We start from the raw sequence: 23,340 nt of genomic DNA, 5'->3' as shown, positions 1-23,340 counted from the left end.
CAGCATGATTTATACTATTGATCATCATCTAAAATCATGAAATTGCTGTCTAGTTCAAGGTAAAGGTGATTCGGCACCGAATGACTAGTTTCTTCCACTAAATGAAAAATCCGTGCTCTTGATAACATCGTAAATCACATCTCTATAGCAGATTGGCGCGCTGTAAAGCTTGTTGAAATTGCCTGCTCAGTTTGCAATTCAGTGTGATTCGATTTAATTCTATTTCATACTTTTTCGTAAGAGGCTACCTTGAAAATAACATAAAAACAAATTATTGTACTTTGTCAATAGTAAACATGCAATGATATAATTACTCTCCCTCACTCTCTCTTTATCAATCTCTCTCAAACTTTCTCTTATTTCAGAATCAGTTTTTAGGCGTACTGGGAAAATATATGGCTTAGATTTAAGCATAAAATATATTATGTATATACTCAAAATTTGTCCCCAGCTCAGTTAACATGATGCAGCAATGGTATGATTATGGTATTACCAGGGAACCCTGGTATTACATACTGGCGTCGACCGACAACTACTATGTGGGTGTTTTATGGTGCTTATCACCACATTGAATGTTTACGAATCAGCAGTAGATTCATGGTAAGCGATTCCCCTGTGGTCTCTCACTTTGCCCTCTGGCATGTTGTACAGGAATTAGAAATGTCGAGGTAATAACGCATTAGATCACAGCCCACAGTCAATTAAAGGCATAAATATTTTAACATTGCCAGTGCTGGAGTCTCCATGGGGGCTCGAAACTGCGTAAGTGCCACGCATCTTTTTATACGGCACTGTATTGCCTAACCAAAGAGCGAACACAATTGGGGATGAAGAAAGGTTCAGGGTTTCTGGGAATAATTATTCTGAGATTGTTTTCTCTTCTATGCCATAATGCAGATTCAAATCTACCTGGCGTATTAACAGGTGTTTTTTTTTTTAATTTTTTTTTTTGGTGAATTCTGATTTGATTCCTTTATACATGCAAAACACAGTAAACCTCGAAGAAGTCGACTTAAACAGGTCCCGATATAATCTTATGCGGATGTCAACTTACCCGTAAGTCCCAAAAAAGCAGAGACTTACAAGTGTTATACGGTAGTTGTTGGTTATCTTCACTCATCTGTGAGTTGGTGTTGAGGGTCTTTAAGGGCAATTACCTACTGGGCAATTACCCCGGACCCTTCCTCTGACCCTAATCCAAATCCTAACCCTACCCAAAAAACTCTAACCCTAAAACATAACCCTAACCCTAATCTTTACTCTAACGGTATTCGGCTGGTATCTTCAGTCATCTCTGAGCTGTTTATGAGGGTCTAGGGCACTTACCCCCTGGGCAATTACCCGGACCCTTCCTCTGTCCCTAACCCTAATCCTAATCCTAATCCTGAACCTAATCCTAACCCTAACCAAAAACTCTAACATTAAAACCTAACCCTAACCCTGATCTTTACTCTAACGGCATTCGGCGGATATCTTCAGTCATCTCTGAGTTGTTAATGAGGGTCTAGGGCAATTACCCCCTGGGCAATTACCCTAGACCCTTCCCCTTCCCCTAACCCTAAAACCTAACATTAACCCTAATCTTTACTCTAACCACAGTATTTAGCCAGGGGTAATTATTGCCATCGGGAAGTTACTAGTAATTGTCCTGATACGGTTGATGAAACACACGTTTAAGCGTAAGATGACATGACACTGATTGCAGACTTCGTGCACTCTTCGAGTTATATGACCTTTAAACTGAACTACTTTCTCTCTTCTCTGTGATGGAGGCAGCAAAACAAAGGAAACGAACCGGCCTCAATCTTGGAATGCGTGATTCGAGTCAGATCCTATTTATAACCAAGCTCCGTTTCCTATGTGTTTTTTATAGGGGAAACAGATCGACAACGTAAAGGTCCAGGTAAGTTTTGGACATGTTCAAATTATCTACTTTCCGTCGCGTTTCCATGTGGTTTTGGGGTTTGTTTTTTGTTGTTTTTACCCTTTCTTTTTCTGCTTTGGAATGGTAGTGAGAGGGTATCGAAGTGACACTGAAGTCAAAGTGGATTACCCAGAGGAAGATTCAAGAGGGGGTCGCGATCACATTCTATGAATTGTCTTCTAAGGACACACTCAACGCAAGGAGCACTAATTTAAACCGAAAATATATTGTGGTGTAGAAAAAAAAAACGAACAAGAAGTGAACTGCTTGTTATGAAAGATCACATTCGCTGTTCCTGGTATTTGCGGGGATGAAGTTGAAAACACAGATTCGAATATTGAGGCTTCGGAACAGTGAGCAATAGTTGAACCACGCAATGTATGTCAAGGGGGCGTCACACACTCACGCATGTATGGTTGACAAAAACGTATTAGACTTGTGATATCTTTGCACACGACACGTTGAATCGCGCGAGTTTAAAAGGTAACACCATGCCAGAAGACTTTGGCCCGAATTCAAGGTGGTACAATCTTGTCCATGTCTTGGAGCGCCAAGTGTCGCATGGCCTATTTCGGATCGTTACGAAATCAGTCATTTCGTCGACGAAATTATTTTGTAGCGAAATGACAACATTAATTTTTGTCGACGAAATGACTGATTTCGTAACGAAATATTCCGTGCCACACTTGGCGCCCCATGGTCTTTGTCCATGGTTTAAACCATGTACAAGATTGTACCACCTTCGTGAATTCGGGCCTTTATGTTTGCTAAGTGATAGATACACCACTCCGAAACATAAAGGACAACTTTGTCATCTCAAAAAAAAAAAAAAAAATCCTGCCGATTTCACAACAGGACAACATTTTGTGCAGTTTTCTGTCAGTTTACCGATCTGTAACTAAACATCATTCAATGCAATGATGCACGTTGATCGATATATCACAAGCCCCGTCAGACACCTAGTCACAACTCCCGCAAGTGAAATGCCTGGTAATAAATTAATGCCTAATAACATTTTCTCAACTTAGTTGGCAACATAGGCCTAAAATCATTTTGACATAGGCAGTGGCAAAGGTAAGTTGTTCTTTCGCAAATGTCAACTTACGGGAAGAATGTTAAAAGATATTCATACGAAAAAGTCGACACACTGTCGATGCGTCGCCTTTAAAGCGATGTCGACCCCAATGTCGACTTACGCGATGTCGACTTATGCGAGGTTTACTGTGTACGGGTGCGCAGAAAATTGTGCTCACGAGTCACACAAAAGCTGCAACGACCCGCTCTCTTTCATGAGGCATTTCGTCTGACAACTTTGTCGGACAAATTTGCTCTCAGCCAATCAGATGAAAGGATTTCAGAAGCTTTTAACAGTTTGTCAGACAAAAATATCTGACAAAAAGCTTCATGAAATGTCCCCTGCTTACTACATGAGTGGATTCTATCACCATACCACAAAATCATGTCTAAACCACCGTAGAAAATATGAAGTAAAACCCCTCTGAAACACAAGAGGAATGTAATGGTAGGGCTTATATCTTGAAGTTACTTTTTTATTCTTCTTACCCTCGCTTCTTCTCTTCTCTTTTGAAATCACCTAAGACGTTCGTGTTTTTGTTTGTTTGTTTGTTTGTTTTTTACGTACGCATCATTACTCTTACGATAAGCCAGTTCGGAGTAAAGCTACGGTCACAAAAATGGGTACGAACGATGCCTTCGTAGAATGTCACTGTTCGTACGGATTCTGGAGTTCGTACGGCCGCCTTACGAAGAGAGAGTTTCGTATGAACCTATAAAAAAAAATCTTGGACAATACCATCGACCAGGCTACGAACTTACGAGCGGTCTACGAACGCTGGTTTCGTACGGCCTTCTTAAAAGATCTTAAGAAATTGTCTACAAATCGTTCGTACGGCGTTCGTAGCAGTTCTTAATAGTATTTGTGACCGAGCCATTAGCTCATGGGCACATTGGTACGAATGACCTTTCTTTCAGTCGGTTAGGGACTCTTCACTTGTTTTCAGAGCAACATAATGCATAAGCTTTACGTAGCAACTAATGGGATTCATCCTGTTCAAACAAAGAATGAACTTGCGTAGACCAGATGACCAGAATGATCCGTCAATTAACACTTGGGAAAGTATCCATTTCATTATTTTGCATTGAATATATCAACAATCTCTTTTTATTGTCATTGCCAAATACCACATTTGCTGTCAGGTGGATACATGCTGGCAAGTAGCATTTATAAGGATTACATGAAAAATCATTACAACACAGATGCTTACCCCAGTGAATTTAAAAACCAACCTGCCTGTTGGTCCGAATGACCCTTTTTTCTGCTCATGCGCAAAGTGGAACTACGAACTGGCTTATACACAAACCGTTTTCCGTATCTACAGGAGCTCCTCACATCGAGTTTGCATCGTTTCTTTAGTTTCTCAGGAAAATATATGAACTGTTTTTTCTTAAAATTCTTTCGTCTTATCAAATTTGTTATTTGCGTAAATTTCGGTTAAATTTCTCTAGTTATTCTTTTCGTCAAAGTAATAGGGGTTTAGTTTGCTTGTGTCCGTTCCAAAAATTCCGTGCAGCGACATGTCTGGTGAGAATTTGGACGCCCCGGTCGTCCGGCCAAGAGCCTCGGCCAGGGTTCTGGTGAAGTGGGGTGCGTTGCCGCAGCACAGTCCCACGTATGGGATCTTGAGTCGGACGCAATCCCGGGCGAATTTCACGATGTCGGTCCGAGAGCAGAGAAGGCAGTCCAAGTCGGCAGGAAAAGCTTGTTTGCCTGCAAGGAGAAACAAGGTACTTTGAGACTGGCTTACTAAACACTTTGCTCACTCACCTAACCATGGAACCCCCAAACATATGGACATTCAGCGCCCATTGCACCTGTTTCTGTCAAAAGTGGCACCAAAAAAAAAAAAAAAAACATTTTAAACATGCTTTCCTGCTTTCATCTCATCATCAACGCCGACAGCCAGCCTGGATAAAAACAAGACGGCTCTTTGAAAAATCTGAAAATTACATGCGCTGAATATAACAAATCTATTTTTAAAAAATCAAGAAAAGGGCTCCATGACATATTTTTTTCTGCGACAATATGATTGCTCCCGTGAAATTTCTAAGCCAAGCCAAACATAAAGTCTATCCAGAAACATAACCCTAGCCCTGATAATAATCCCCACATCAAACTAGACCTAAAACCCTATCATAACACTAACCCTAATCCTCAGTCCTTGGTGAAAACAGGGAGGTGTTACAGAGAAGGAGAGACAACTACTGCTCTCCTTTGAAGTCATGCGCGGCACCGCCGAGAAGTTATGCGTTCAACTACAGGTGTTACCTATTTGCTTTGACAAAAGAGAGCATCAACACTCGGGACTAGCGCTCTCACATCTAGAAATACTTGCCCCTACTGCAATTCGCTCTCTCTTTCAATGTGAAGGCAACAATGAATTTTTGTACCTTGAATTGGAGCAGCAAATCAAAATGCAGTGTAAAACTGACAATTTTAACAGCAAATATTTTAAAAGCACGCTGGAACACGCTTTAGCGGAGTACTTTATTTGAAAGATCAAAATATACCAGATTAAAAAGATAGAAAACTAACATGCGGAAATGTGCGCATTATAGAAAAAAAAATAGGTTTTTAAGAGGGCCTAATTTTCATTTCATTTCGATTTGCACATTACGAAGAAACTAGATATACATGTTTATAATATTGAATTCTTTTTTTTAACTATTTTAAATCAATTCAAGTATTTCATTTAAAATTTTACGGTGAAATAAAGCTTGTAATTCAACGAAAGAAGAAATGCGTTCTTCGTCTCCGAACTTCGTCTTGCAACTAGAGCGGTGCCGAGCATGACTTCAAAGCGTAGTGGAATGCTAGACATCCAATTGTAACGCCTTGAACCCAAACATGTGTTTGCATGAATTAAGAAGAGTTGCCACTCCATCTCTGTAACACCTCCCTGGTGAAAATAAGAGCGGAGCAATTGTCGCAGGAGCAAATGTCCTGTCACCCAAGAAAAATGCATATTACGCAGTTGCAGTTGCTGTAAAGCAGTTTCAGTTGCGAAATGCACGTACTTTGCAAGAGAAAGCAAATATTTTGACAGGTTGATTCTGATCTGCAATCCATTTTTGTCCATTTTCGAGCATTGTTTCAAAATAGAAAATGACAATATACAGGGGACGACATAAATATTTTCTTCATCAAACAACGTGACATTACAGTGTCAACAAGTATACTCTTCAGGATTTTGAGGTTTGCTGCTCCCCATACCATGTTCATGATGGTACTTATTGAAAGGTAGTTTGAGTCTAAAAATTCACTTCGGCCAAATAAGACCGAAATAAGGGAAACGGATCTTTTATCAGTGACGATGTACGATTACACAATCGTCATTGTCCAAACATCTGAATGAACTCATTGGCCCGAATTCACAAAGATGGTACAAATGAAACCATGGTTTAAACCATGGACAAAAACCATGAAGCGCCAAGTGTCGCACGGAATATTTCGTTACGAAATTGGTCATTTCATCGTCAAAATTACCGTTTCGTTAACGAAATTATCATTTCGTGGACGAAATGTTCATTTAGTTACAAAATGTTGCCATTTCATTACAAAATCATTTCATCGAGGAAATGACTGAATTCGTAACGAAATATTCCATGCGACACTTGCGCTCCATGGTTTTTGTCCATGGTTTAAACCATGATTTCATTATGTACCACCTTCGTGAATTCGGGCCATTAAGATGCACATAACTAGGTGGCGGCCTTGATGATTGATCTTTGAAAAGACCTCCGTTAAAGGGGTATTCCAGACAATTTTCATAATTTCACATAATGTAGTACATAAATCAACAGCTCCACGTATAGATTACATTTTTGTCGCATTTATTGTAGTCCTTGAGCAGAGAAGCCTATACTCTGTAAAATCTTAAAGAACAAGTCCACCTTCATATACATGAGGACTGAGAGAAAGCAGCAATATCAAGAGAACACATTAGTGAAAGTTTCAGCAAAATCGGATAATCCGTTCAAAAGTTATGACTTTTTAAAGTATCTGAGCAGCCACATCATACACTACAGTGTATGATGTCACATGCGTACAACGATATAAGGAAAAAGAGAATTTCACAAAACTTTACTTCTTGAATAAAGAGCACATTTCTTCGACTTGTTTCTGACATATGTTAAGGGTAATATCATTCCCCCTGCCTTCTGAAAGAGAGAAATCGAGTGTTCTTTTGTAAAGCGAGAAAATGGAAATATGTCGAATTTTCTTTATTCTTTCTTTATATCGTTGTACACATGTGACACCACAAGCTATAGTAGTCTTTTCATCCAGCCGTGACTGAGTAGAAACTTCAAAAATTCGTAACTTTTGAACTGATTGTCCGATTTTCCTCAAACTCTCAGTGATGTGTTCTACTAATATTGCTGCATTTACTCAACGAACATGTCTATGAAGGTGATCTTGTCCTTTTAACAAATTACACTGAACAGTGTTGATGACATAGAAGCTCGTTTATTTTTGAAATGTAGCAGTGTAATTCAATAACAATTCCTCTTGCTTAACAAGTTCACCTGTGTAGAATCTATGCATGACTTCTTTTGTTCTGCTTCCTTGAGCCCCAACTCACGCATTCTCACGCGGTGAGGCTGCCATGACATCGTCCTTGTGCAGTGCAATTTGTTACAAATTTTGAAAACGTTCTTGTTCCTCATCCCAATCACTATAGATTCTGAAACACCGTACTCAGTGTAATTTATAGTTGTTCAAATGTAAAGTCTGAAAATCATCCGGAGGTCTCCTATAAAGATATCACTGTCCTAGTTACTAAAATACAGCAAATCTCACTTACCCTCAAATAGCCCAGTTAGATCAGTTAGATCTGATCAATGATCAGATCTCTGCCGCCGATGGCCGCGCGATCGCCGCAATATTTTGCCTGAACATATAGAACCGGATGTTGACTACAAGATTACATACATGGTCACAAAATAAAAAGTATTGATTTTCAGTTTTTAGTAAATTAATTTTGCAAATTTATGCATGAAATCATATTTTCACCTGTAACTCCATCAAAAAGACAGAACAAGACACATCGAACAATTTTATTGTAAAACTAGCGCAATCAAAATCAATTCCCTTTGTTTCAATTGGTTTCTTAATTTCTTATGTATTTCATATTTTGGACCTTTTGCTTTCTTTTTTTTTTGGCCAAATTTGTTACAGTCACTTTTTCAAGCTTATCTACGTTGGGATTGATTAATTTCAATGATTAAAAGTTTAAATTATCTAATCTATATCGATTTGACAGAAAAAAACGCAATTTGCATTCGATTTGCACACCATATCATGAATTTGAGCTGTTTTCAGGTTGACATGCATATAATGCGGGATACTCTAATGAAGGAAAGTCATGAAATGACGCTGCAAAATATCTTCGCGTTGCGGGAATCGTGGCGCGAAAAAGAGGGGGTTAATTTGACCCTCCCCCCCCCCCCCCCCCCCCCCAGTTAAGAGTGCATTTTGATCGAGTAGTTTCGTTGTGTATTACACACTTTCTGTGGTAATAGTCTTTGTTGAATCCCTGTTGAAATTGTTGACTTTGTACTTTAAAATTGTACATAAACATGATAAATGCTTCTTGTACCTGTTTTTGGATCTGGAATGCTGAGGAAAGAAGGATGTTCGTCCGTTGTTCGGTAGGGCACGGGTAACACAGCAAGCGGGGCCTGCAACGAAATGGTCCAGTACAGGTAGGTCAACGACTTTAGCTCCCTTCTACATCAGACATCATAGTACAGCCACGACATGGCAGTGGAATACGCAGTAATACGAGTAATACAGTCTTCGTGAAAGACGTCGGCGTGTCGCCATGTGCAAATAAATAGTATGACTCACAACATAACATACGATTTTCTTTTGTATGAGTAGTGGTAAGCCCGCCCGCAGTATTCCCTTAAGGACCCTCAATGACACATGGGAATTAAGTTTCGAATTTACAAACTAAAATGAAAAGTGGCATTCATTTGATATCAAATTCTAATGACATGTAGGCCTATCAATTTTTCGTGAATTTTATAAATTTTATTAAAACTTGTTTCTAAATGGTAATATAGGCATTTCTTAACCCTAATCTGGCCCGTTTTTGTTTTGTTTTGTTTGTTTGGTTTTTTTTTTTTTGCTATGCTAAAACCGGAAGGGGCGGATTCTGCCCCCCCCCCCCCCCGAGATCTCGCCCATCAGTGGTGCGATCACAACGAAATTTGGCATGAGTGACACCCACGTCGTAGTCTACAATATTGTGCCATAAGATTTTTTGAAACAATCTATTTCTAATTCAATTTACTAATGTACACAAAATCACAAAATCGTGCCTGTTTTGGGGTGACATGCCTTTATTTACAAAATTGGTCGTGGCTTTATAGAAAAAGTACGTGCGGACGTTGCAAATTTGGTCTCAAAAGTTGCGCGAGACTTGAACGGTCAAGAAGCCTCGCGTTACAGATTCATAGCGCGAAACGTGGGGGGGGGGGGGGGGGGCGAATTCTGCCCCCGCCCTGTAAAAGGGTTAAGAAGCCGCCATCTCGCCTTCTTACCTTTGTGCCCAATACTGTAATTCATTTTTTCTTTCTGCCAGAAACAACAAGTAAATTTGTTATTTCTTAACGTTAGATAGATACATGTCAGCAAACTGCAAAGGTATATATATCCCATTGATTATTACCTGGTCTAATTTGTATTACAGTGTACTCCCGTTACAACGAACGCAGTTACAAAAAAATTCTCGCCACAACGAAAGGAAATTCCGGGTGCCCAAATGAAAATCACCATTATAATCTTTTTACACGTAACTGTTCGGCTATCACGAGATTTAGATGTACAGAACGGGGGCGCACTCTATTTACACTATCTGATGCGGTCTGCTGAATCGTTTATATACCATGTATCATGCAGAACTACTTCTATTTGAACGTAAATGTTTACATGATTGTGAATAGAATTTCTTTGTGAGAAACACAAAAGTCAGAGTTAAGAGTACGTACCCCAATGTTACTCTGGACCGCACTCTCAACGTACTGCATGATTTGATCGGGACCTCGAGTGCAGTTGAAGCCGACCACGTCGGCTCCTCCGGCTACAAGCTGCCGTAGTCCCTCGTTTAGCTCCACGTTGTCAGGGGTATATACCTTACCGTCCTTGTGTATCATGAAATGGCTTCCCATTGTTATGACAGCCGGAACCCCTTCAAAATATATAAAGACCGGAACAAGAAATTATGAAGATTTTTCCCTGAAAAAAAAAAATGTTGCAAGGTAAAGAATACAAACGTAATATAAATCTTCATTTTAAAAGGGCTCTAGCAATTAATGATGCAAGCATAAAATGGAGTTCGACTGCACATTTTAGAGTATTAACTGATGGAGAATTTGCGTTTTTTAATCTCACGAGATCAATACAAAGAGAGAGAAAAAATGAACTTTTCGACAAACACACCATATCACTGCTTGATCATGAGAATCACTTGTTTCTATCATAGTACAAATTTCGTAATTTGCACACAGAGGGATACTGTCTTGGTGTTCTCAAATATTTGTTTGCTAGTTACAGTAATTCGTTTATGTACTTCGAAATCACACCAAAAAAAAAAAGAGGAAATTCTCAACAGAGCCTACCCTTTCCGTACTGCTTGATTGCTTGCGTCGCCAGCAACGCCTCCCCGATTAGGCCGAATGTCTCGCCCACTATGAAATCGGCCCCTTCATCAACAGCCCACTCGATCTGTTCCTGTGACAATCGAACAAACAACGGGAATCTTATCGTAGCTCCTCCGTCGCCTTATTTTCGATTTGGAAAGTGCATACTCTCTGAATAGGTTTTCTAGACACGTTTGATGAAAAACAAAACATTCCTTCAGTACGATTTGAATTTGAAAAAAGTGTGAAAATTAATTCCATACTGACCGATATTCAATTTTGAATCCTAATTTGTAAGTATCATATGCTTCACATATTTCGATATGCCTAAAGGTATTGTTCGCTGAAGCCAACACGGTGTTTAATAGTTTAATGAGAAAGTGGCCAAATCGTGTCCTGTATCTTGGTTTGTATGACTGTGTTACAACGGTTGACTCTGCCTTCCTCTGAAGCTCCAAGACTCCCTAAACAAACAAACAAATACAAACACACGCACACACACACACACGCACATACATACACACAAACACACACGTGCGCGCGCGCAAAAACAAACGTACAAACCTTGAAAAGCTGCTTGGTTTCGGCAATCGAATCTGCGTCGTCGGGCTTGTAGACGAACGTGTTGCAGATGTCGCCACACATCAGCGTCCCTGTCTCGTCGGCGACCTCGCGGGCCATCCTAAGAGCCAGACGATTTTGCTTTTCGAGGTCGTCCTCCCTGCCGACGAGTTTGAACTTGGAACGGTTTCCGTAGTACTGCGTGACGTGCAGATAATACACGCTCTAATTTAAAGCGGCTAAATTTAGATTTTGACGATGTCTCAGGGCTCGGCCCTGTTGCCCAGGTCCACTAAAAATTGATGTTTATGTTAAATTCATTCGACAGAGGCAAACTAAAAGTTCTATAACGTTCGATGTACAAAAATGTTGTATATATAATATATGTAAATTATGTATATAAAAATATACATTTGTGTGTCTTGTAGGCATATTACAAAAAATAAGAGAGACAGGGAGACAGAGAGGAATACATACAATAACTGATTTGCCACTTTTTTTGAATTGCTTCTCACCGTGAAGGCTTGCACTACGTCACTTCCGGCCCTGACGAAGTCCCTGTACATCTGCTTGACGAGATCGGGGTGATCGACCACGACCTCGGGGGTGAAAGGGCCTGCCCTGAGGTAGCCAAGGCGCTCGAAGGCGAAGACATATCCCTCCGCGCAGATGACGGTCTCCCCGTCCCGGATCCTTTCCATCAACCCTGCATGGACGGAACCATTCCATTGTCATCATTTAAAGCTCATTTAAAAAAGTACATGTATTTGTTATTGAAATATGTTTCCAGTTAGTAGTCTTTGATCAATGTACTTTTTATTCTTTTTTTTCTGAAGTCTCAGTAAGCCCTGATCCATGCAAAGTGTTTTTTTTTCATTCCCTCCCGTTCCTTTCCTTTCTTTGATAATGATATTGCATACATTCATTAAAGCATATACCTTACCCCCAAAATAGGGATGCTACAGCCTTTATTCTCTCTTGCACTGTCACCTGCACACACGACGCACTGTCACTCGCACACACCTACACTTTTATTGTCTACTATACCATGCAGCAGTCAATGGTGCTGCGTGCTGTTTTTTTTTTCTTGTTTTAAAGCGCCAAGTCACTATTTTTCTTTTCTGTTTTTTTTTCTGTAGCAAAATGTGTTTTGTGTATTAAGATTAAGAGTTTTATGAGTACATATATAATTGGTGTTGTATTACATTGGTATCACATATTCAGATAGGGCCTCATCCACGTCAAGCTCTGCCTATGATGACGGTCCCCTGTATTGATTTCTCCTTTGTTAATAGATACAGTATGCCTTAATATGTTATTTTGATTCATAATTATGCCACTTCAGACTGAATGTTGTTACACAAATGATTTTTCTTTGTATTGATTTTTATGTATCTGTATCATTTTGTTTTCATTTGCAATTGTATTCGGAGAAAGAAAATGCAGAAATAAACCAAACAAACAAACAAACAATTTGCATATAATTGCGGGGTACAGTTATGAGAGTAAACTCACCTTGCAGTTTTGATAGATTCATGAGAAAACTAGAAATGTCGCTATGGCGACTGGTATGCCTCCGCTATAATGCATGATTCTCCTAATAGGACTATAGTACATGTGGAAATGTGTGATTACATTTTCACAAAATTGGCAAAATATTGAAATGACATGTTTGTCACAAATGTATTGAATGTTTACCTTCCTTGACCTATGTTTAATTGGATGAATAGGAGAGCATGTATTTGGGGATTAAAGAACTTTAACTTGACTTTGACCATTTCATAAGTTTATGCACTGAGTAATTTTCAAGGTATGGAGAAAAAGCGCAATTTCTGTATTGAACAGTAAATTGTTATCATTTTCATCTGGCCTTTGATTTATAAGAGAATCACTGTCAGGCAGAACATATATAAATTCAGCATGTACTCAGTTTCAAGATAACTTGAGCCACTTCCGAGATATAGAGAAAGAAGTAAGTTCAGCACTTTCACTTGATCTTTGACCTTTTGACCTTCGACCTTCTTGGCAAAAAAAAAAAAACCCAGAGAATCTCTATTGGTTTATACATGCATACATCAAGTTTAAAAAAAATAATCCTGCTGGCATTGCATAAATATAAGGAAAGTAGTAAAAAATTTTGAAGTATTGCCCTTGACCTTTGACCCCTGACCTTTGACCCCATGCACCCTAAATTCTCTAGATAACCACTGCCAGTCAGTAGATGCATATATACTATGTTCCATGAAGATACCTTGAACAATTTCCAAGATACAGAGAAAAAAAAGTAAATTTTTACATTTTACTTGACCTTTTGACCATTGACCTTTTGACCTCATGACCCCAAACTTTCACCAGAGAATCTTAATTGGGTAGTACATGTATACACTAAGTTTCAAGAAAATATCTTCAGGCATTGCATAGATATGGGGGAAATAGTAAAATTTTAAGCATTTGACCTTGACATTTTGACCTTTGACCTTGAGCATGTGCACCCAAAAGTTGATAGGCACATCTTCACCCCCTAATACACATACATGCCAAGTTTCATTAGGATACCTTAAAAGGTTTTGGTAGTTACCCTGTCCACAAAATTCATTACGGACGGACGGAAGGACGAACGGACGGAAGGACGGACGGACGGACGGACGGACAACCCAAAAACATAATGCCTCCGGCACCACTTCGTGGCGGAGGCATAAAAACAACAACAACAAACAAACAAAACAAAACAAAATACAAGCATGGGGTGGGGGAGTCGGGGTACGGTAAGAATTGTAAAAATCTAATCTTATGTCTTGGTACTGCAATTTCAAATTCTTGATATTGATATTACCAAAAATTCATTTATCTTTTCAAAAATATTTCTCGACAAGAGAATTTGATATAATAACAATATGATTATTAGTAACTAAAAAAAAATCTTTTCTTGACCTTGTTGACAACAAGAAATAATTTTGTTATCATTAAAAATGATATTTATTGATAACACAAAAGGAGAGAAAAATGTCAAAACGTATTCAAATTCAAATTCAAATCACGTTTCCAACGTATCTAGCTATACGGACAATGACACGGTTAAGGCGTCTTCATTTACACTCATAGCCTCGCAAGGGGGGAGCGGAAAATGTAATGCTTTGTTTTTCGAGGATCGTCAATATGCCAGTAAATCATGATTTGCCAAATCTACAACGCCATTAAAATTCATTTTTCAAAGTCCATAGTTCAGCACCAAAACGCGTTCATAGTCCAGATTTATGGGCAATTATCAGAGTATACAAACTTTGAACCGGCATGCGCAGATAATGAAGAAGTGTCAAGATACAGAGAAAAGTAGCCCTGGTTGTAAAATCGTACCGAATCTGTGGGATGTATATATGACGTTAGTTCATCCGCATTCCATATAATTATCTCCTATACTCATCTTATAAAAAATCAAAGACACCTAGAGCACATCTAGGCATGTTTAAGCATAGAACGAATATCAAAACAGATCGTCTGGATAGGGCCTATGTGTCAATTAATAAAAAAAAAAAAATCTTTGTTCCGTTTTTTCCCCTCTTTTTTTTCGATTTACTCACTCTTTAATTCGGACAGGGATGTTTTTGAAGGTTTTTTTTTTTCAGTTTTAAAGTGCTCCAATCGTAATGGCGGCTACTAACTACCTGTAAAACGAGGAATGTTCGCGTGCATTTTAATTTCGCGAATTTCGCGAGTGCCAAAATTCGCGAAATTAGAATGCACGAGAAAGTTCTTGCCTACACAATATGCATTGGACGCCATTGGCAATTCGCGAAAATTTTATGCTGCAAGAAAGCCCGTAAGCTTCAATTCGCGAAATTTTCATGCCGCGAATATATCATGTTTTACAGTAGTATAGAAGCCGGCATGCTGAGCATGGATGATACACAACATACTGAATCTGAATGATGACAGGAGGGACTTTTAGACAATCTTTATACTTGCCTCAAAGTACCTGGCAGGTATAAACTTCATATAGTTAGTCTGTTTATACGCGAAGGGTGTGTTGATGCACATTCTGTTCAAGCTTCAAGGGATGGTATAGGATTGGTGGAGATGAGGATTCGGCTTTTGACTTTTTGAGAGATATCTAGAAACCAATTATGAAATAGTACACAGCATATCATTCTATTAAAGAGGAATTCAAAATTTATTTGATGAAAATCGGCTTTGGAATGGCTGAGATATCCAAAAACAAAGTATAACATAATCATAGCGAACATAATAAAAGGTGGGTCCCACCTTTTATTAGGATCGCTGGTGTTTTGATATCTCAGCCATTTCAAACCAATTTTCATCAAAAAAAACGCTGAATTCCTGTTGGAATTACGTCCTCTTTCACATTTCATAAGATGTTTCCCAATATCTCACAAAAATGCTCAAAACCTGAAGTTAGGTCACAACCAAAACTATAATAACCTCTTTAAGGAATCTTTGAATTCACTTTGACTTCGGAACTGTTGAAGGTAACTTATTTCACGTCGATCGGATATTTCCAGTATGCCAAAAAATAAATAAATAAATAAATAAAATCTTCGGCCCAACAAAAAGTTGCAGCCTCTGTTATTCATTCATATTGCATGTCTCGTTTTGATTATGCGAAAGAGTTATATAGTTCAATGTAGCATATTACTGAGTTGTCAAACTGCAATGTGCTAAACCTGCTCGGGTCCTCAGTCCTCATCATCACACTTTTCCCATAATCCCATTTAAAAAAAAAAAGTCTTCACAGTGGCTACTAGTGTCTGCAAGTATGGAGTTCAAATTAATTCTTCTAAATGCATGTAAAGCATTGCATTATTTGATAGAGAATTGTATGGAAGCTGATAACATTATCGTCTATAGGTTTTTTGTCTTATGCCACACACAAAATAGAAAACTATATATATATTCTATTTTGTGTGTGGTATAAAAAAAAAACCCACACACACAAAGTTTAACACACAATAATCGCATACATTCCACCCATGATTATGACATTGAGAGAAACAAGACATAAGCCAACGCAGTTTTCTTCCGCTTTAACGTTGATATCACCCTTTAAGCACATCATCCTCGTTTTGTCCCCACTTTGAAGAAAAATTTAATGTCCCCATTCATGCCTGCTTCTTCGGGTACCGCAATTATATGTGCAATATGCATGAAGGTTGACTGAGTGACTTTCAGCCCAATTTTTGAGCTCTTTTACACTGAAAAATAAATATCGGAATAGTAAGGTTCAAAGGTCAGTTCATTTACTAAACTGCGCTGTTGGTATCAAGGGACCTCTTATAATAGAATGGATCCTCGCAGATGTGTACAAGGAACCAATTATCTACGATTAGTATCTCCAAATTGGAATACTGATTTGCTTGTAATGAACAGTTACCCTTTGATCAAGCAATCTATAATGTAGGCCTGATACAGTGGCAATAGACTGGCATACGGAGCATTCGCTATAATGTGGAAGTTTCTGGACTCACTTTAAATAGGCATACCGAGTGTTAACAGACCCGCAAGACTGGCTTCGTAGAAATACAAGCACAATTTGTTTCTTGATCAATAAGAACCATTGAGCATTGCAATTCTGGCGAAACTGCAAGGAACATTGTTAAATAGCAGTCTGCTAGTATCTTGTAAATGAGCTATTGTTTGCCAATGTCTTATATCCTCGATAATCAGCAAAACATCAGCTCTTGTGATTGCGTGCGTTCTGTGTCCTATGAACCCGCATTTATTTTGATGACTTGTTAACCCCATCCCTTCCCTCTTCCGAAAGAAGGAACAACTCGAAAGAAGTGCCCTACCATCTGTTAAGAGAAGGCAGAACATTAGCTAGCACTGACAATTGGCACCGGGGTCTTACTCACCCTTTCACATGACTTGTGAAAGCCTGCCACAGGCCTGTCTTCACATCGCCTTTCTCCTACAGTTGGAGTGTCCTTGAATGACAACTGACTTTCATATTTCCTTTTTTAGTTTGTTTTGCATGTTATTATATTATTTTTTAAAGTTTTGCTGTCGTTGCTGTTGTTGTTCTGTTTCAATACCAGGCGCCAATCGACATAAATGTGTATGTTTAACGTTCCTATGATTCATCTTTGACTACTATTCACTCAGAACATTATATTACATCATTCTACCCTTCTTCTACTCCGTATACGGAGTAGTATAGGGCCTATTAAACTTCCAAAACTAGATGGGGGGGGGGGGGGACGAGATAAAAATATCACTCGAAAGGTTGTCTTCTCTCTCTCTCTCTTTCTCTCTCTCTTTCGTTCTGCACATCGCAGAAGCACAAAGCAAGGTGGTGCAAAACATTCAGTGAGGGCAAGGACATGGAAAAAAAAAAAGATGATCGAACGCAATTTCGCGCGGACAGTGTGTAAGCCAGCTTATGATCATAATGGCCTCTAGAAGATCATGTGACCATTTCAGTCAATCGCAGCCGGGGATTGGGGGGGGGGGGGGTGGAGGAGGAGGGGGGAGTGGGGAGTGGAGAAAAATCAAGCAGCATTAACATGTTAATCGTCGTTGGGGTTTTGGGTGATTCTATTCATTACTAGTTTAACCGTTCTTATAGGGGTAATAAAATGACAGAGCTGTGAAGACGAGTCCATACAGGCTACAACTTGCATGCCCTACCTACTATAATAGCTACTACTGCTACATAAAGTACTGTGTACATAAAAGTTTCAATATCAATGAATACACGGAAAGAAAATAATTATATAACCTGCATGCATGTAGTGATTCTTACCCTTTGTGGGCATCTTGTGACTATTCCTCTTGGTCGAGTATCACAGCAGCTTCGATGTAAGCTCTGGCGTACGTTGCTGGTTTCTTGATGTGACACGTGAGTCAGTCTATTTCATATGATACACCTCTGTACAGTTATTCCATCGAATACCCTGGGCACTCTGTTGATATAATACCGATACAACACAAAGAGGGATATAGTTATGGCATTGGCATAGAAGCGTACAGTTCATGAAGCGGACGCACAGATCAAGGGGTGCGATCCACCTGGCTACACATAGGTTGCTATTATGAAACCTTTTACACATTTTTTTTTTTTTTTGCACCGCCAGCGAAGCGATCCGAAACGAGTACAAGCAACGAGGGGGCGTTGACAAAAGCCATCACGAAGGTGGAAATTCTTCTCGAGGACTAGTACAGTGCACTCCCATTACGAAGACGGTTACAAACGAAATGCCAGTTACAAAGAAATAAAAATTCAGGCCGCAACAATGATCTTTATGTTTTGTTTTTGTTTCATTTGTTTGTTTGTTTGTTTGTTTGTTTGTTTGTTTGTTTGTGTGTGTGTGTGTTTTTTTGTTTGTTTTTTTTTTGTTCGATGACAACGAAATTTCGATATAACGAAAGAAAACTGCCGGTACCGAGGACTTCGTTATAATGGGAGTCCACTGTACATCTGTGGTACGGTCAAACCTGCCCTAGCAGCCACCTCTCTATAGCGGCCACCTTTCCGGAGGCGGCCGTTAAAAAATCCTCAAAGAGAAAAGCCATGTTAAAGACCCTGTGTATAGCGGCCACCTGTCTAACGCGGCCAACGGCCACCAAATTTGCCTCCCGTGGTAGACTTTCACCGGTCTATAGCGGCCACAGATCCATACCGAGCCAATAATTCAGCACGTTTTTCCGCTTTTCAGCCGTGCCTATCATTCATGGCTAGCGTTCAGTCATGGCCACCTCTACATTCACCCGCCATGCAGTCATAGCAATGCACTTAACAGTAAAAATCTTGCTTGAAGTATGCCTTAATCCGCATGCTACTGCGCAACAACTGATCAATACCGGCATTGTTCAATGCATGAAGTACACTACATAATGTATACAATACATACACGTAGGCGATGCACACACAATGATAACCAGTCTATAGCGGCCACCTGTCTATAACGGCCACACTTTTCGTCTCCCTTGGGTGGCCGCTATAAAGGGGTTTGACCGTACCTACGTATCATAGGCCCTTTCTCAGCTGCCAGATACACCCTGCCATGGCCACACAGACCGTCCCACAGACGGTAAATAAAAATAATTAACCCTTCCGGCTCTCTTACTTTGCTGTAGCTATACAGTCTATTGGGAGCATCAACTACAGAATGAAATAAATACATAATAAATACAAATAAACATAAATCAAATACTGCAGATTAAATTGAAATAAATTACAATTGACCCTTAACCGACCTTCCTCATCGGGCGGCATTACTATGAAGTGTTCCACCGCCCCTGTAAGCTGCTCCTATTGTTACCGTTCATTACCGTTTCGTGAAAACATGGAATTTTATAATCCGAATTGGTGATATATATGTTGCCATTAAACCGGCTATAGTGTCCGATGTTTGGAATAACTAGTAATGTCGAAAAAGATTCACGAATTAAGTACAGTTCTTTGAAAGAGGAAGAGGGGGGGGGGGAAGGAGAGGTAGAGATGGAGAGAAGGAGGGAGGGAGAGAAAACACTCTTTCTGTCGTCAGTACCTCCGAGCGTAGTTTTGATAGACCCACCATCATCCCGCTTTCAGTGCACTTGGGTGAAAAAAGAAAAAAAAAAACAGAAAAATATGTGCCTTGTATTTTAGATGTATATCTTTTCCGACAATTTTGCATTTTTGAAAACGGCCCATTAACGATCGCCCCGTCACTGTACAGGCATGCTAACCTGGAAACATTAAACTGCACATTACTTGAATATGAGACCATTCTGAAGCAAATAATTTTCACACGACAAATGTACTCTTCAATGAATCCCACAAGGATTGGAACAATCATCCCCCAGCATTCTAGTCCATGGGCCAAGACCCGAAAAATGGGTTGTTGGTACCATCTGAGGTGGCACATCCTTTTTGGTGTCATTTTGTTTGTCGGGCATAGATATGCTTATCAAGCTATGATAGCATTTCCAAATGAGTAGCTTAGTCATGATAAATGAATTTTTAACCAATTTGGTCTCGTATTTATATCCCTATACTTCTGAATCGAAACTAAACCGCTATACAAAGAAGAACCCTGCCTTCTGTATGTCCACAGGTGTTCTGTTGTAAACGCGGTGCGCTTAGTCTTTATTCAAGGCAGCGAAGGGAATATCCAAAGGGTTATGATGTCCACAGCTGTGACGCGGTGCGCTTAGTTCTTTAACTAGACCAATGTACCGTTATCATATCTAAAGTTCCTCATAAAAGGGATTATCTATACTGTTTTTATACCACCCTATCAACAAATACATCAGTTTCAAACAAAAATCACTCTGTTCATTGACAATGTTATTTATTATAATGTATTGTAGTGTACCGGTACATTGTTTTTGCATTATCTTTCATTGTTGGAGGGAAATAAAGCGACATTGGCGTGGTATCAACGTTTTCACCGTAGCGTTTTCGCCGGAAAATGATAAATAATTGAAAGATACGGTAAAATTCACGAGGAATTGCTTTTGTTGTTGTTGTTGTTTTTAGATAAAAGGATATACACTGTATCATACGCTTTGGACATTCCCTTCGCCGTCTAGAATAAAGACTACGCGCTGTGGACATCATAAACTTTGGATATTCCCTTCGCTGCCTTGAATAAAGACTAAGCGCACCGCGTTTACAACAGAACACCTGTGAACATACCATAGAGCTGCATTTTACAGCTCTATGGAACATACAGAAGACAGTGCTCTTCTTTGTATGGCGGTTAGTTTCGATTCAGAAGTATAGGGATATAACAACGAGACCAAATTGGTTAAAAATTCATTTACTATGACTAAGCTACTCATTTGGAAATGCTATCATAGCTTGATAAGCATATCTATGCCCGACAAACAAAATGACACCAAAAAGGTTTTGCCACCTCAGATGGTACCAATATCTGGCCTGGCCCATGGACTATTCCCACTGATCAGTTACTAGCCATCCCCTTTAACCTGCCGTTGTTATGGTACAAAATTAATGTACCTGGAGAGGTGCTTCCCATCCGAGCATAAACACCGAACGGCAATGATAAACATTGATAACATTGATAAAGGTATAGACTTTACTTCTAGACTATTCTTTTCGAAAATCAAAACCGTGCCAGGACTGGAATTCCTGGATCCGCCCCTGTTTACGATCTTCAAAATAGTCCTTAATGTCAGTTAGAGATAGAAACAATCAATGTAAAAATATTAATCAGTATCAATGTTAAGTACATGTATTACTGAATTCGAAAAACTTCATTCATTCTTTCATTCATTCATTCATTCTTTCATTCATTCATTCATTCATTCCAGTGGCGGATTCAGAGGGAGGAGCAAGAGGCGCACGCCCCCCTTTATTTATCGTTAAAAACAAAATGAAATAAAAAGGAACAAATGAAATGAAACCCGGAAGTGGCACCAGAAATATTAGTTACGCCCCCCCTCCCCCCCCCCCCCCCCCCTTTACAGACTTCCTGGATCCGCCCATTCATTCATTCATTCATTCATTTATTCATTCTGCCTGCTTACGGCATTCTATTAGTATTAGGTACCAGGTATCAAGCGGCTCAGGTTCTACAAGTACTAGCCCGACCAGACGCCGCCGCGACGTGCGACACTAAATGTTGTGTACAGCGACAGGGCTGTGTATAGTTAAGGTTCTACGTTCAAATCCTCCCTGGGTATTCTTTGTTGCAACTAGCAACGTCGTTGTCGTGTTTTACTCTTCTTCACGGTATTGGTGAAGATCAGACTTATAGAATCAAATCTACGATTTCTAAGTATACGGAATTCAGTAAAATGTACGCAATAACCTGCAATAAGTGAGATTATAAAAACTCCAGTCTTCACAGCGTCAGATGATCCTACAGTCCCACCAACTGATTTCTACGTTACAATGCATAACGTTGCAGGCAGAATGAATGAATGAATGAATAATGAATGAATGAATAAATGAATGAATGAATGAGAGTTTCTCGAATTCTGTAAATGTCGAGAAAGTGTAGCCTTTTTCGATTCTGAATTACAGCAAGCAACACTCATTACACTGGTGTAAAGTGACACATATTGCAAATTTTAGCGTACTTTTCCATACTTACCGTTGTTTATCGCCAATGCGCCGTTCGTTTCAGCAAGGAGCTTCAAACGTCCTTGGTTTCAGCGCTGACTCCTCGATCGTACACCACAGACGATTGTATTGTATACAGTGTATTGGCCTGGGGCATACCAGGATTCATTTCGTCTGCAAGCGCTGCAGTAAAATACAGCAGGGGCCTGTAAATGTAAAATGTACTCAAGAGCAATTTTCTCCTGCTTACTCGTTATAAACTCTTTGAATGTACTACAGTCGGCTGGACGCAATGTAAGAATTAGGCTCGTCTACAATTATTTATTTCATTGAAGATTGAGAAGAAAACCAAGGGCAAATTGGGATCAATGCACAATAAATATGTTAACGCGACTCTTTCAGCAAACGGAATACACGCATGTACTTTGAGCTTCACGATCGGAAGTCGATTTTCTAGCAAAGGCCGGACTTTAAATTTCTGACATGTGGTACTGTACCAGGTACTTTTAGTATCAAACTTTCAGTCTTGGAACGAAGTACTTACTGCAGGTGTTACAGAAAGTTTGATAACGGGAGGGGGGATAATATGGCTGCTGCTTAGATGGCGCCCCTCTCCTCCCCTCCCCTAGTTATTCCTCCCCATCCCCCCCCCCCCCCCGCCCTGCCTAGACGGGAATTAAGAATCCCAAAGGACGAAATTCACTTGTGTAAACATATTACACTGTATTCAGGGGCGGATCCAGGAATTCCGTAAAGAGGGGGCGTGTTTACAAAATTAAAGGGGAGGCGCACGCACCCCTCCCCCCATTTTTTTCTTTTTATTTCTTTTGTTTCAACAAAAAATAAAGGGGGGGGGGGCGTGCGCCGGTTGTGGTCCTCCCTGGATCCGCCCCTGGTATTGGTCTGTCTATATCCGACCTTTTTTAGATCTTCGTTTTTGTAAAGACCATTTTTTTTGGGGGGGGGGGAGGGAGGACTGCAGCCCCTGCGCTCCACTGTTATCATTTCAAAGGTATAGGCCTACTTCATCATTGGAAGCAGCTCATAACATACAACCGACTTTACGTTCGTTTTATCATCTCAGTCATGTCATCATTTCTTT

At 39.7% G+C, this 23,340-nt stretch overlaps 2 protein-coding genes across 2 annotated transcripts; both read right to left on the bottom strand.

The window, feature by feature from the left end:
- Positions 1-4,441: 4,441 nt before the first annotated feature.
- Positions 4,442-10,177, bottom strand: LOC139731389 (S-methylmethionine--homocysteine S-methyltransferase BHMT2-like). Its single transcript, XM_071642281.1, has 3 exons — positions 9,998-10,177; positions 8,602-8,683; positions 4,442-4,712 (listed from the first exon to the last, which is right to left on the bottom strand). The coding sequence occupies exons 1-3, from the start codon at positions 10,175-10,177 to the stop codon at positions 4,447-4,449; spliced, it is 528 nt and encodes a 175-aa protein (XP_071498382.1). The 3' UTR covers positions 4,442-4,446.
- Positions 10,178-10,613: 436 nt separating this feature from the next.
- Positions 10,614-22,335, bottom strand: LOC139731380 (betaine--homocysteine S-methyltransferase 1-like). Its single transcript, XM_071642272.1, has 5 exons — positions 22,270-22,335; positions 17,967-18,126; positions 11,725-11,915; positions 11,213-11,407; positions 10,614-10,739 (listed from the first exon to the last, which is right to left on the bottom strand). Exons 2-5 carry the CDS (start codon positions 17,977-17,979, stop codon positions 10,614-10,616), a joined length of 525 nt encoding a protein of 174 aa, XP_071498373.1. The 5' UTR covers positions 17,980-18,126; positions 22,270-22,335.
- Between the last annotated feature and the right edge of the window lie 1,005 nt (positions 22,336-23,340).

This window comes from Diadema antillarum, unplaced genomic scaffold (genome assembly GCF_040938485.1).
Source record: "Diadema antillarum isolate AM-2024a unplaced genomic scaffold, OU_Dant_1.0 scf00000022, whole genome shotgun sequence".
NCBI lineage: Eukaryota > Metazoa > Echinodermata > Echinoidea > Diadematoida > Diadematidae > Diadema > Diadema antillarum.
Note: the sequence above shows the minus strand (reverse complement) of the source record. Positions and strands in the feature narration are given on the sequence as shown.

Excerpts from the sequence above, each read along its gene's own strand:
- LOC139731389 (XM_071642281.1), bottom strand. The coding sequence starts at position 10,177 with ATGGGAAGCCATTTCATGATACACAAGGACGGTAAGGTATATACCCCT. Across the intron at positions 8,684-9,997 it reads CGGTCCAGAGTAACATTGGG|GCCCCGCTTGCTGTGTTACC; the intron begins GTACGTACTCTT and ends ATTTCGTTGCAG. Across the intron at positions 4,713-8,601 it reads CATTCCAGATCCAAAAACAG|GCAAACAAGCTTTTCCTGCC; the intron begins GTACAAGAAGCA and ends TTCTCCTTGCAG.
- LOC139731380 (XM_071642272.1), bottom strand. Across the intron at positions 11,408-11,724 it reads ACGTAGTGCAAGCCTTCACG|TACTACGGAAACCGTTCCAA; the intron begins GTGAGAAGCAAT and ends CACGTCACGCAG. Across the intron at positions 10,740-11,212 it reads AAACCAAGCAGCTTTTCAAG|GAACAGATCGAGTGGGCTGT; the intron begins GTTTGTACGTTT and ends CGATTGTCACAG.